Below are 13,868 nucleotides of genomic sequence, written 5' to 3'. Positions count from 1 at the left end.
TTCTTTTGTTTTTCTTTCTCTTAGTCTCCCTATCTCTATCTGTCTCTCTGTTTCTGTCGCTCTGTCTCTTTTTCTCTTTCTTCGTCTTTATTGCTCTCTCCTTCTCTCTCTGTGTGCATTTGTCTCAGTCTGTATTTCTACCTCTGGTGTGGTCTCTGTCTTTTCCTCTCTGTCTCCCCCTGTGTCTTTTTTCTTGTTTCTTCTCTGTCTCTTTCTTTGCATTCTTTTCTGTCTGTCTGTCTCTCTCATATATATATATATATATATATATATATATATGTTTCTCGGTGCCGTCTTTTGCACAGGAAGACCTAAACCCTAAACCCTAAACCCTAAACCCTAAGGGATATACATACATACATACAGATATATATGCAGATATATATACCTAAGCCCTAAACCCTAAACAAGAACAAACGAAAGAGCGTTTAATTAGGGTGGAGATAATTAAGAGGCGAGAACCTCCAGTGGTTTGTATCGGTTTCCCCTTCTTTGAAAAAGAAAGGAGAAAGGAATAAATATAAATAAATAACTGCACGCCAACTCCCCCTTACAGGTTTGTTGGCGTATGAAATGAGGTGTACGTACACCTCAGCTCAGGTCCCTTAGTCTGCATTTAAGGGCGCACTTTGTCTAAGCACTCCCAATCTAATATTGAGTTTCCTCTGATAACAACCATGCCTAATTCATTTCTTTCAACTTGTTTAGACCCAGGGCGGCCCCTTAGCTCCAATGCATTATCTAAAACAACATTCATAAAGGTGTCGTAGCCTCTCATTACACCAACGACGCGCCGCCCACCGCTCAGGTGTACTGTACAGACAGCAGAAACAAAAACAAATAACAGCAATTAAATGCAGCAGCAGGAAGCAAAAACGTATGTGTTTAGACAGAATATATGAGATGGACAAAGACAGAAAGTGCAATATAATTAAACACAATACAAGACAGACACTGTAAAACAAAATACATACAAAAAAAAATAGAGAGCAGTAAACAGAGAGACAGAGATAAATAACCACTTAAAATGTGCATAACGCAGAAAACATCATCGCTACAATATTTACCTACATACCAACAATTTATCTGTCTATATTTCATTCATATTTTTACTTATTTATGTGCATTTATAGAATTACCGTCGAGCCTCTTCTCCATAAAGCGACGAAGATCTGCAGGAGGTCCTGCCTTGCCGATGACAGACGGCATCTTTTAACGCTTATAAAATGAAAATAAGAAATTAAATTTTGATTCCTTCGTTCCTCTTTCGAGCCGACTCCGCAGCTCCTCTCCGCGTTGTTGTTGGGGTGTACGTACAGCTCCAGACTCGCAATCAGCTCTGCTCTGCTGAGTTTGTCGTCAAGATTATTCCGCTTTAGACTCAATAAACAGAACTAATGTATTATTTCCTCTTTGGAGAGCAAATGAAAACTCAGATTACTCCGCAAAGGAGCTGGAGGGGGAGCAGGAGAGCCCCGGGAAGGAAGCTGCGCGAAACCGACAGGAAAGCGCAGGCCTGACGGCTTCAGAGGGTTTTAATGATATTTCTTAATAACCAAAATGCAAGAAAAGAAGAAAAGGAATATAAATACACCGAAGATGAAGGCAGAACAAGCAAAGAAGTGCGAAGAAACCTTAGGCATGATATCTGCATGCGCGCAATGGCGGCCGTCCGATGTTGTTGAGTCTGCATGTGGGGGCTGTTATTCCTCATGGGTAAAAACATTTTTTTCGTTTAATTCATTATTAATTTCAGCTATTTCTGTTCAGAGAACGGCGGGTTAATCACACAAAAAAGCAGCGTTTCCCTCTGCGACGCGTCGCCGCTCTCGCTCCTTCTCGAACACTTGCAGGGGCTGAGGCATTCATTCACCTTTTCCTTCTTTTGCAGAAGCGAAGAAACACTTTTATTCTTCTGGTGGTTGTTTAGCAGCTCGCAGCGCGCAGCAGGCGCGCTGCGAGCTGCTGGGGCTTTCAGGGGTGTCTGTACACCTGAAAACAGGCGAGGGAAGGTTTTTCTTATTTTCTTTCGTCTCTGTTCTTGTTTGTGTGGTGTTGTTAGTGGGATTAGTATTATTATTTGTATTTGTGAGGCATTTGCGCCTCCGTTTTGCTTCGTTTGGTTTACATGTATGTTGCTTGTGGATGCGTATCTATTGAAGCCGCCGTGCATACATAGATAAATTGAAAGATATTGTTTGGCTTTTGAGTGCATGCGAAGATGGCAGCTTTATCTCTGGCGACCCCTTATTCTCCTTGCCCTTATAAAAGGGTAGGTGCAATTCAGTTTGGTGTATTAAGCGCAGAGCAGATTCAGAGGATGTCTGTTTGTGAAATAACGAGTACAGAGTTATATGAACAAGGTCTTCCTAAGGCGAATGGTTTGAATGACCTTCGTCTAGGGACATTAGATTATCGTTTAAAATGCCAAACATGTTTAATGGATGTTAAGAATTGCCCAGGGCACTTCGGGCATCTTAACTTAGTTAAACCTGTATATCATTATGGTTTTATAGGAGCTGTCTTGCGTGTTCTTCGCTGCGTTTGCTGCTCTTGCGGTCGTCTTCTTATCTCTCGCCAAGATCCAAGGTTATTAGCTGCAGCAGCAGTGAAAACCCCAGCAAAGCGTTTGAAGAGATTAGTAGATCTATGTGCAGGGCGGAGACGTTGTGATATTGAACAAGATACAGCAGAAGAAGGACAAGGTATAGGAGGAGGTTGTGGTTGTATACAGCCGAGATATTTTAAAGAAGGGCCTAACTTAATGGTTGCATTTCCTGAACAAAAGGGTAATATTATAGAGACTGATGAAGAAGCTCCTGAAGATCTAAGGAGGGTATTAGTACCTGAAGAAGCCCTGCAAATTATACGTAGAGTATCTGAAGAAGATATTCGATTGCTAGGGTTTGATCCTGTGCGAGCTCATCCCGCCTCTTTCATTCTTAGCACTCTTCCTATACCCCCTCCTGCAGTACGCCCGAGTGTTCAAAATGGAAATACTCGCAGTGAAGACGATCTGACGTTGAAGTTGATGGATATTGTTAAGACAAATGCTTCATTAAAGAGGCAAGGCGACTCTGTGCCCTCTGCAGTGCTGCAAGAGATGAACCTTTTGCTGCAGTATCACGTCACCACCTTCTTCGATAACGATATTCCGGGGGTTCCAGTCGCCACCACCAGATCTAAGAAGCCTATCAAGGTGCATTAACATCCATCTCTGCTGCTGCTGCTGCTGCTGCTGTGCTGCTGCTGCTGCTGTGTTGCTGCTGCTGCTGTTGTGCTGCTGCTGCTGTGTTGCTGCTGCCGTGATTGTGCTCCTGCTGTGCTGTTGATGCTGCTGTTGTTGCTGCTGCTGTGCGTGTGCTCCTGCTGTTGCTGGTGCTGCTGTTGCTGCTGCTGTGCTTGTTCTTCTGCTACAGCTGTGCTTGTTCTACTGCGGGTACTGCTGCAGTTGCTTGTTGCTGCTGGAGTCGTTGGTGCTGCTGCTTCTAATGCTGCAGTTTGCATGCGTTTATATTATATTTGTTTTCGTTCTGCTGCAGGCGCTGCGGTCGCGACTGAAAGGCAAAGAGGGGCGCTTGCGAGGTAATTTAATGGGCAAGCGAGTCGACTTCTCAGCGCGAACGGTCATCACAGGTAAACTAACAAACAAATAAACCAACAAAACAAACAATGCATGCATGCATGCATGCATGCATGCATGCATGAATTGTTCCTCCATTTGCTTGTATCTTCAGTGCATCTCTATGCCTGAGGTGTATTTGGTGTGGGTGCGGCTTCCATATATATATATATATATATATATATATATATGTCTGCATATATGTATATATATATCTGTATCTGTAAGCCTCTATGCATGTATACCTAGCAATAATGTTTATGATTCCTCTGCGTATAACCACCGGGAGAGCTGTGGTGTACAGGTGGAGGTGAGCGTTGGGGTGTATGCACAGGTATTGTTTACTGCGTTATGCTGTTTGTTTATTTAAGGCGATCCTAATCTTCCCATTGATGTGGTGGGGGTGCCGAAGAGTATAGCAATGACTTTAACATATCCTGAGTTTGTCACGCATTTAAATATCAACAAGTTAAAGGAATTAGTTAAAAAGGGGCCCTTAGAATGGCCGGGAGCCAAATATGTTATTCGAGAAGACGGAACGAGGTAATATACGCAAAACAACACTTCATTCAAACCCGCTCTACTGCATGCACATATTATATAGCGTATAATACATGTTTATATGTATGCTTATGTATTATACTTATTTATTATATATGTTTATTAGGGTTTATGGTTGTTTGGGGTTGTTTTGAGTTGTTATTTAGGTCGTTTTGTTTTTATTTGTTTTCGTATGAATGTTGTATTTGGTTTGTTGTTCGTTCTTGTGGTTTAGGGTCTACAGTTTTAGGGTTTAGGGTTTATTTGAGTTATAATTGCCTTTGTCTGTTGATGCATTTGTATGTATGATTGTTTATTTATTTGTTTTGAACTGCAGATTCGACCTGAGACATGCAAAGAAAGGGGGAGAGGTTGCGCTGGAGGTTGGTTATAGGGTGGAGAGGCATATGCAAGATGGAGATTATGTATTGTTTAATCGGCAGCCTTCTCTTCACAAGATGTCTATAATGGGTCACCGAGTGCGCGTCTTACCTTATTCAACTTTTCGTCTTAATTTATCTGTTACTTCTCCATACAATGCAGATTTCGATGGTGATGAGATGAACTTACACCTGGCTCAGAGCGAGGAAACACGTGCAGAAATTAAACATCTTATGCTTGTCCCCAAGCAAATTGTTTCTCCTCAAGGAAATAAGCCTGTTATGGGGATTGTACAGGTAAGAAAAACAGAGAAAACATGATGAGTCTTGCTGCTGCATCTCGACGTACATTTCGCTCTCTTCGACTGTTCAGTGCGCTCGCCTTTTGCAGGTTTTTCTCTATTGCATATATACTTCTTTTGCTTCTTCTTCTTTGTTACTAAAATAGTATTTATTTGTTTATTTTCTTGTTGTGCCGCGCAGGATTCGCTGCTAGCTGTCAGCAAATTTACGAGAAGAGATACGTTCTTAACACGCCCAATGGTGTTTGATTTGCTGTTGCAAATTCCTTACTGGGATGGCATTGTTCCTCCTCCAGCTATTCTTTGCCCTGAGCCTCTATGGACAGGGAAACAGTTATTTTCTTTGTTGCTTTGCTTCAACACCAGCACAGGAGGTGGGGGAGCAAACACTCGCATGCGAATCAACATGATGCGCGATGTTGGGGGCTTGGTTGACCGAAAGAAAGAGAACTTATTTATTTCAGAACGAGATGAACGTGTTATTATTCGACAAGGGGAGCTTCTTGCAGGGAAAATCTGCAAAAAAACAGTCGGCTCCTCCAGTGGTTCTCTTATTCATCTTCTTTGGAATGAGGCAGGGCCGGAAAGAACAAAAGATTTCTTAGGAGCATTACAAAAGCTTGTAAACTTCTGGTTGCTTCATCAGGGCTTTACAGTGGGGTGTAGCGACATTATTACCTCGCCGGAGACTTGCAGAAAAGTAGAGGAAATTCTGAAAGAAGCAAAAGAAGAAGTAGCGCATTTGACAAAGCTAGCCCACCAAGGCAGATTGGAGGCACAGCCTGGGAAGAGTTTAAGAGAAAGTTTTGAAGCAAGAGTTAATAAAGAGCTAAATGCAGCGAGAGAAAAGTCGGGAAAAGTTGCATCTGAACAACTCGATGAATCCAACAATATAATGGCTATGGTTCGTCTTTCTTTTCTTCTCTCACCGTTTGCTAACTCCTTGCTGCTTTCTTTCTCTCTTTTATCTCTGCAGATGCATTTACGTTGTGCTCTTATATGCTGCTGCTGCTGTTGCTGCTGCTGGGATATTCAGGCTTCATTCCTTGTTATTGCTGTTGTTTTTGTCGTTTCTTCTTTTAATTGTTACATTTGGGGTTTGTTTTGTGTTCATGTTTATGCTATTTTCTGTTTTTTTCCTCGTTATATCGTTGTAGTATCTTATTTGACTTTAAGAATTAATTGGTTAATTAATTGTGGGTTTAAATATATTTTCTTCAGGTGCTGGCCGGGTCTAAGGGGAGTACTATCAACATATCGCAGATTATGGCGTGTGTAGGACAGCAAAATGTTGAAGGAAAGCGAATTCCGTTTGGTTTTAATAATCGTTCTTTGCCTCATTTTAGTAAATTTGATTACTCTCCAGAGAGTAGAGGGTTTGTTGAGCATAGTTATTTAACAGGTTTACTCCCTCAAGAACTTTTCTTCCATGCTATGGGAGGCAGAGAAGGAATTATCGATACTGCATGCAAAACATCAGAAACGGGGTAAGATGTGCTCTATTTATTTATTTATTTATTTGTTTACTTATATATTTATTAAGTAAATATATAAGTTGTTTATTATTTAATAAGTTATTTGCTCATTCATTTATACACTTTATATATATATATATATATTATATATTATATATATTATGTTTAGTTAAATATAATAAATATATAAATATATATACATTTGTTGTTTGCATGTATATTCAGGTATATTCAGCGGCGATTAATGAAAGCAATGGAAGATGTGAAAGTCAGCTATGATAGAACAGTGCGAAACAGCGCACAAGAGGTACTGCAATTTTTATATGGAGAAGACGGAATGAGTGGTGAATATGTTGAAGACCAAGTGATAGAATTGATGCAGATGGATGCAGAAAAGATTCGGCGGGTGTATAGGCATGATTTAGATCAAGAAAGTTATGGAAAAGGTTGGATATTAAATGAAGAGTTACGTACGAAGCTCTTCGTTGATTTCTCTGCTCAACAAGTACTAGAAGATGAATATGAAGCCATTAAAGAAGATAAACTGCGTCTATGTAAAAGTATATTCCCTGATGGAGAGGTTAAACAACATATTCCTATAAACATTATGCGTTTGCTTGAATTTGCTAAGGCGCAGTTTCCCCCGTCTGTAGAACAACTGAAGAAACAAGACCCTGTGGCGATAGCAAAGAGTGTTTCGGAGTTATTAAATGATAAACTTATCGTAGTTAAACAAACTTGCAAAGCAGATACTATATCCGCAGAAGTGCAGGAAAATGCAACTGTCTTCATGAAAGCGCATTTAAGAACAGTGCTCAATTCAAGAAGATTGATGGAGAGAGAACAACTCGGCGTTAAGGCAGTTCATGTAAGCTTCTTTATTATCTTATTCTTTATCTTCTTTATATTCATTATCTTATTCCTTATCTTCTTTGTCTGTGCTGTCTTCTTTATCTTCCTTATCTTCTTGATCTGCTTTATCTGCTACATGTTCTTTAACTTCTTTATCTGCTTTATCTTCTGTATCTTTTTATACAAATACACACTAAGGAATAAATACAAATTAAATCCATACACTTCAATGAAGATAAACTGCAAATGCTGAACACAGAAAACGCTGAGGTCGGTGGTAATGGTAATGAGAATGGCGTCTACATGCAGCGCTCTTCTGTTGGTTGTGTATATATATATGCATATATATATATATATATATACATGTATATATATATGAATATATGGATATACATGCATGTCAATATATATATATATATATATGATAATAAGAATAGTGAAATAGTGAAATATACAATAACACGATAGCGTTGATACTTCTTCTGTTACTAAAGTTAGCAGTATGGCATCCCTAAACAACTCAAATAAATATATATTTGTTTGTTTGTTTGTTTATTTGTTTGTTTGTTAGTGGTTACTAGGTGAGGTAGAGCGTCAATTTCATCGTTCTTTAGCGCATGCAGGAGAATGTGTAGGAGCAATAGCAGCTCAGTCTATAGGAGAGCCGGCTACTCAAATGACTCTAAATACCTTTCATTTTGCTGGTGTTGGTTCTAAAAACGTTACTCTTGGAGTTCCCCGTCTAAAAGAACTCATCAATGTTGCGAAAACTGTTAAAACGCCGAGTCTTACGGTGTATCTGCTCGATGAAGGAGCTTACGATCAAGAAAGAGCAAAAGATGTACAGGTTAGAACAATCATATATTAATATTAATATTTTCTTCTTTTGTTTTGTTTTCTTTTGTTTTCTTATGCTTCGCTTTTTTTTGTTTAGAGCAAAAGATGTGCAGGTTAGAACAATCATATATTAATGTTCCGTCTTATTTTGTTTTGTTTTGTTTTGTTTTGTTTGTTCGTTTTGTTTGTTTGCTTTTCGGTGTGCCTTGTTTAGTCTGGTTGGATGATCGCGGTTGTTTTATTTTATTTATATTTATTTTTTCTTTGTATGTTCGAGTTCGTTGGTGTTTGTTTTGTTGTAGTAAAGAGTCGTAGCTGTTTTGCTTATAAAAGAATTTGTTGAGTTTGTGTTTCTCTGCTTTGTTTAATTTTAATTTTTTCTCCTTTTCTTCTTCTTTCCGTTAGTTGTTGTTTGCTGGAGATGATTAGCGGTTGACTCTCATGCATCTGTCTATCTTTTTCTTTCCCTGTTTTTTGTGTATTTGTTTGCTTCTTCTTACTCGTGTTTGTCGCTACGGTGTACTCATCTTAATTTTATGCAAATCCTTCTCTTCTGTCTGTTCTTTTTGCTTCTTTTCTTGTAGTGGTTTTCACCGTATTGTTTGCATTTCTTTCTTTTCTTCTTTTAACATTACAGTGTATCTTCGTATCTGCATATTGCATGCGATCATTTGCTGCTGAGATCGACAACATCCATTGAATAACAATAATAATAATAATGTTGTGTATATCCTCAAGCCATTAATATGAATTGTTTGCTGAGTGTATTTAGATAGCATATTGTGAATGAATAAATGAAATAATATAAGTTTTGTATATGACGATAGATCAAGAGAAGAAGCTGCATTATGTGATTGTTTCGTAGATGTATTGGATTTTATCTCTTTCTTTGTTTGTGTTTGTTGTTTGTTTTTCTGCAAACAGACGCACTTAGAACACACAACGCTGGAGAAGGTCTGCACTGTTGCGCAAGTTATATATGATCCAGATCCTACGAAGACAATAGTTCCTCAAGATAAACAATGGGTTGGAGATTATTATGAATTCCCTGATGAAGAAGAATTACCTCAAAGTTTAGGACGGTGGCTGCTGCGTGTACAGCTGGACTCAAAAGTAATGATAGACAAGAAGCTAACAATGAAAGAGATAGGGGAAACAATATACAGGGAGTTCGAGAATGATGAATTAGACTGTATATGGACAGATGATAACTCCGATGAACTTGTACTAAGAATAAGAATAAAAAAACATGGAGCGGAACAAGACTCAGTGGATGATCAGGCATCTGAAATAGAAAATCGCTTCTTACAAAAACTCATGCTTCATTGTCTTGTAGGAATTACACTTCGAGGAGTCAACCGAATTACGAAAGTCTATATGAGAGAAGAAGCTAGAACGCTTTACAACGAGACAACTGTAAGAAAAACAAAGCATAAACAAATATATATATATATATATGTGTGTGTATGTATATATATTGCGCATGCACTTCAAACAGATCGCAGAACAACAATTATCATCGTCTCAATCAAAACAACATGAATTATTTCCACTATAGTTCAATTAACAAATAGATATGCAATAAAGAGTAATGCTATTAACAAACAAACATTAACAAAATATTCAAAGAGTTAGGCTTGTTATCAACTAATAACTGAGACGTCCAAGCAGAGTACCGCCTTATTATTTTCATCTTTTAATACTCCTCCTCTTGTTTTTATATCGTTGTTTTCAATATTCTTGTTTTTAATATTCTTTTTCTTGGTTTTGAAATTCTTGTGCGTATTCCTGTTGCTGTTGTTCTCATTGCTTTTGTTTTTGTTGTTTGTTACTCTTGTTCTTATTCGTGTGTTGTTATGAATTGCATTGATTTTGCTGAAATGTATGGGATTAGAGTTGTTTATGAGAGGAGGATAATTAACAAGATGAATGAATTAATGAATTGAATAATTATGTTCTATTTTTTTGTGTTTTGTTTCAGGGAAAGTTTGAACGGGTGAACAACTGGGTGTTAGATACTGACGGATGCAATCTAGAAGAAGTATTAACGTGTCCTCGTGTAGATGCAACAAGAACAACAAGCAATGATATAACAGAAATATTTGCTGTACTTGGAATTGAAGCTGTTCGGCGTGCATTATTAAGAGAACTTCGTGCAGTTATATCTTTCGATGGTAGCTACGTAAACTACCGTCATTTAGCGGTTTTGTGCGACTCTATGACTCAGAAAGGATATTTAATGAGTATTACTCGCCATGGTATAAATAGAGTAGAGAAGGGGCCTTTAAAGAAATGTTCTTTCGAGGAAACTGTTGAAATTCTCATGGAAGCTGCTATCTTTGCAGAAACAGATCATTTAAGAGGTGTTACAGAAAATATTATGCTTGGTCAGCTATGCCCTCTAGGTACAGGAGATCCTGATTTATTAATAGATGAAGAGAAGCTTCGAGATGCGCACAGAGCTTCTCAACTGCAACAAGAAAGCAGCAGCAGTGCTGCTCTTGAAGGCGTCCTGTTATCTCCTGGGGGCGGTGAAGGTACTTCTCCAGATGCTGCTGGCTCTCCTTCTCCTCATGCGCTTTCTTCTGTCTTCTCTCCTATGCCTTTCTCAACAGTTTATTCTTCTTTTGCTCAATCACCCTCCAACCCTCTTTCTCCTACTTCACCATCAGCTGTTGATGGAGCTGTTGTAGATACACAGGCTTTAGGAGGGAAGTTTTCTCCTCCACAACAAACACCGAGATCTCCTACTTCTCCTGTATCTCCTCTTTCTTGCTTCTCTCCTCGTGAGCAGCAAAACCCTATGTCTCCCATTGCTGGGGGTTGCTTCTCGCCTGCTTCTCCGCTGATTACGAGCTGCCTAGACACCGTATCTCCTTCTTATTCGCCTTCTTCTCCTCTTCAAAGCCCTTATTATCAACCCAACACAAGAGACACAGGAGCAGGAGGCTTAGGGAATATTGCTTCTCCTTCTTACAGCGCATCTTACTCCCCTACATCACCTACGTTTTCTCCTGCATATTCTCCTTCTTCTCCTGCTTCTTATTCGCCTACATCACCTGCTTACTCAGCTGCTGGTTTAAACCCTTCTTCTCCAGCAGTTGCGCCTATAGCTCCTTTTTCTCCGAATGCAAATGCTGCTACATCTCCTTCTTATTCTCCGACATCTCCTGTTTACTCTGCTACATCTCCTTCATATTCGCCTACCTCTCCTCTTCAAGAGCCAACATCTCCTGCTTATTCCCCTACATCTCCTGCTTACTCTCCTACTTCCCCTGCTTACTCGCCTACTTCTCCTGCTTATTCTCCTACTTCTCCTGCTTATTCTCCTACTTCTCCGGTGTACTCACCACAAGCTGGAGGCTATGCAAACGTTGCTTCACCAGGTTAGTATATCAATACTTTCTTCACAATAAAGCCCTTCACTTTCCTCTTCTGTAACAGATGCAGCAGCAGCAGAAACAGCAACAGCAGAAACAGCAGCAGCAGCAGCAGCAACAACAGCAGCAGCAACAGCAGACAGTTATTTGCTGGTAGAAGAGGAGTTTAAAGATCTGTTGCTTTCCTGTCTTGTTTATACCCCTTTAAGTATACGGGCGTATTTGTTCGTTGATTTATCCTTTAAAAGTATTTTCGTCTTTCTTTTTTCTTTTTTCTCTGCTTTTTCGTCTCAGCTTACTCTGTGCAATCGCCGCGATACTCCCCCACCTCTCCGCTTCAGGGGGCCTCCTCTCCTACATATGGAGAAGGGGCGCAGGAGTATTCTCCTACTTCTCCAGCCTATGAACCCGCAGGTTAGAGGCCTTTTAAAAGATAAAGCACCTTCACGATTTAGGGTTTAGGGTTTAGGGTTTGGGGTTTAGGGTTCAGGGTTCAGGGTCCCTCCGGTTGCGGTTTCGAAGCACATCAGAGGAGTTACATCAGGGTTTAGGGTTTAGGGTTTAAGGTTTAGGGTTTAGGGTTTTGTGTTTTTTCTTTAGATCCTTTCTCACCGAATCCGTATGCTACTGAGCTCACCCAAGACATTGAAGGAGAAGACAGCGAGGCTGCAGTTGAGGCCTCTCCTCCCTCTTCTCCGCAAACCCAACAGGAAAACCCCGAAACGTAGGCCAGCCCTCAACTGCCTCCAACAACAAAACAAAATACCAACCGTAAAGGGGCCCCACAGAGGGGCCCCCCTAAAGGGGCCTGCCTAAAAGGCCCCTCTAGAAGGCCCCCCTATAAGAGGCCTCCAACGGGGCCACCCAAAGGGGCCCCCCTAAAGGGTCCTCTTAAAGGGGCCCCCCTTAAGGGGCTTCCCAAAGGGGCCCCCCTTAAGGGTCTTCCCTTCGGGAGCCCCTCTAAAGGGGCCCCCGAAGGGGCTCAGGGAAGGGGCCTTTAAAGAGGCTTCTAGAAGGGGCCCAAGAGGCTTCCTGAAAGGGGCTTAACTAAAAGGGTCTTTCAGAGGGGCTTCTTAAAAGGGCTACTAAAGGGGGCCCCCCAAAGTGGCCCCCAAAGGGGCACCTAAACGAGTCCACCCAAAAGGGCCCCTAAAGGGGGCCTCCCAAAGGGGCCCCCCGAAGGCGTTCCGGGAAGGGCCCCCTTGGGGGGTTATCAATAGGGGGCCCCCAGAAGTTGTTTGTGTGTTAGGGGTTTAGGGTTTGAGGGCTTGAGGGGTTTTTAAGAGGGGGGTTTGAAGAGGTTGCGGAAACAGGGGCCCCTAAAAGGGTTTAAACTCTGTTGGGAGGCCCCTAAGATTGCTTTGTTTAGAAGCTACTAAAGGGGGCCCCCGTTTGCGTCTCGGGGCCCTTATTGGGGGCTTTTATTTATTCTTTCAAGGGGGCCCCTAGATCAGGGGCCCCTTTAAAGACAAAATGCTTTCTTTAAATAAATAAATATATATATATATGTACATATATATATATATATATAGACAGTCGTAGGAGTTAGGCTTTGCTTGGCGGCTAAGAGCAGTATAAGAGCAGAGAGAGCAGAAAGATATGTATATAGAATGTAGGAATTGTTTTTTATGGTTCTGTAGGGGCCCCTGTAGGCTTGGTTAAACCCCCTTTAAGATGTTCTTAGACAACAAACCCTAAACCCTTAACAAACCTGAGGCTAAGGAGTTGTTGCTGCTGTATTAGTTGTCCTCTCTTTATTGATTTCCTTTATTATTGCTACGCAGCATTTAGAGCGTTTTGTTTTATTTATTATTTTGTTGCTGCGAAAGCGGTTCCCTTACTTTACCCAATTTATTTTAAATGAATGTTTTAATCAACTGTTTTACTTAATTATTTCTAATTATTTTATCCTACTCCTGTATATTTGTTTCTTTTAATCACCTTACTTTATTGTTTTATTTAGCTGTTTCCTCTGGTTTTTTAATTTTTCCCTACTATTATTGTCTAAATTGTTTTATTTCGGTTTTTGTTCAAGTGTTTTGTTTAGTTATAATTAGTTACACCTAAATAAATTAATTTAAGTAAAAATGGATTAAACGGAGTTAAAACTAAATCTTCATTCTGCTGATATTCATTAATTGAATATCAGCAGAAACATTGTTGAAATTCTTTTTTATTTCTTCTGCTAAATTATATTTTTTTTAAATTAAAAAAGTCAGTCCCCCGGGAAGTGCGCAAGACGCCTCTTTCTCTTTATATATTTATTGTCTATATTTATTGTTATATTTGTTGTATTTATTGTTGTATTTAATATAATAATCCTATTGGTAGCTTTATTTATTACCCTATTTATTAAATTATTATTAAATTACTAATGATTTACTAATAAAATTGATTAATTAGTTATAATTATTATTAAGAAATTATTATTAATTTATTAATAATTTGGCAAATTATTAATAATTTATTGAATGATTAAT

General features: G+C 39.6%; 2 protein-coding genes across 2 annotated transcripts; one reads left to right on the top strand and one right to left on the bottom strand.

Moving 5' to 3' along the window:
• Positions 1-616: 616 nt before the first annotated feature.
• On the bottom strand, positions 617-1,209 carry EAH_00031740 (small nuclear ribonucleoprotein E/G, putative; the record flags this gene model as incomplete). The annotated part of the gene is made up of 2 exons (XM_013392377.1): positions 617-813; positions 1,140-1,209. 2 exons carry the CDS (start codon positions 1,207-1,209, stop codon positions 617-619), a joined length of 267 nt encoding a protein of 88 aa, XP_013247831.1.
• Positions 1,210-2,221: 1,012 nt separating this feature from the next.
• On the top strand, positions 2,222-12,116 carry EAH_00031730 (DNA-directed RNA polymerase II largest subunit, putative; the record flags this gene model as incomplete). Its single annotated transcript, XM_013392376.1, has 12 exons — positions 2,222-3,199; positions 3,543-3,636; positions 3,994-4,165; positions 4,500-4,839; positions 5,026-5,748; positions 6,066-6,331; positions 6,545-7,187; positions 7,743-8,018; positions 8,933-9,424; positions 9,990-11,394; positions 11,683-11,802; positions 11,989-12,116. The coding sequence occupies 12 exons, from the start codon at positions 2,222-2,224 to the stop codon at positions 12,114-12,116; spliced, it is 5,637 nt and encodes a 1,878-aa protein (XP_013247830.1).
• Between the last annotated feature and the right edge of the window lie 1,752 nt (positions 12,117-13,868).

The sequence above is a fragment of the Eimeria acervulina genome, genomic scaffold, assembly GCF_000499425.1.
Source record: "Eimeria acervulina Houghton genomic scaffold, Eah_scaff302, whole genome shotgun sequence".
Classification (NCBI taxonomy): Eukaryota; Apicomplexa; class Conoidasida; order Eucoccidiorida; family Eimeriidae; genus Eimeria; species Eimeria acervulina.
The sequence above is the reverse complement of the archived record's forward strand: the minus strand, read 5'-3'. Positions and strand labels throughout refer to the sequence as shown.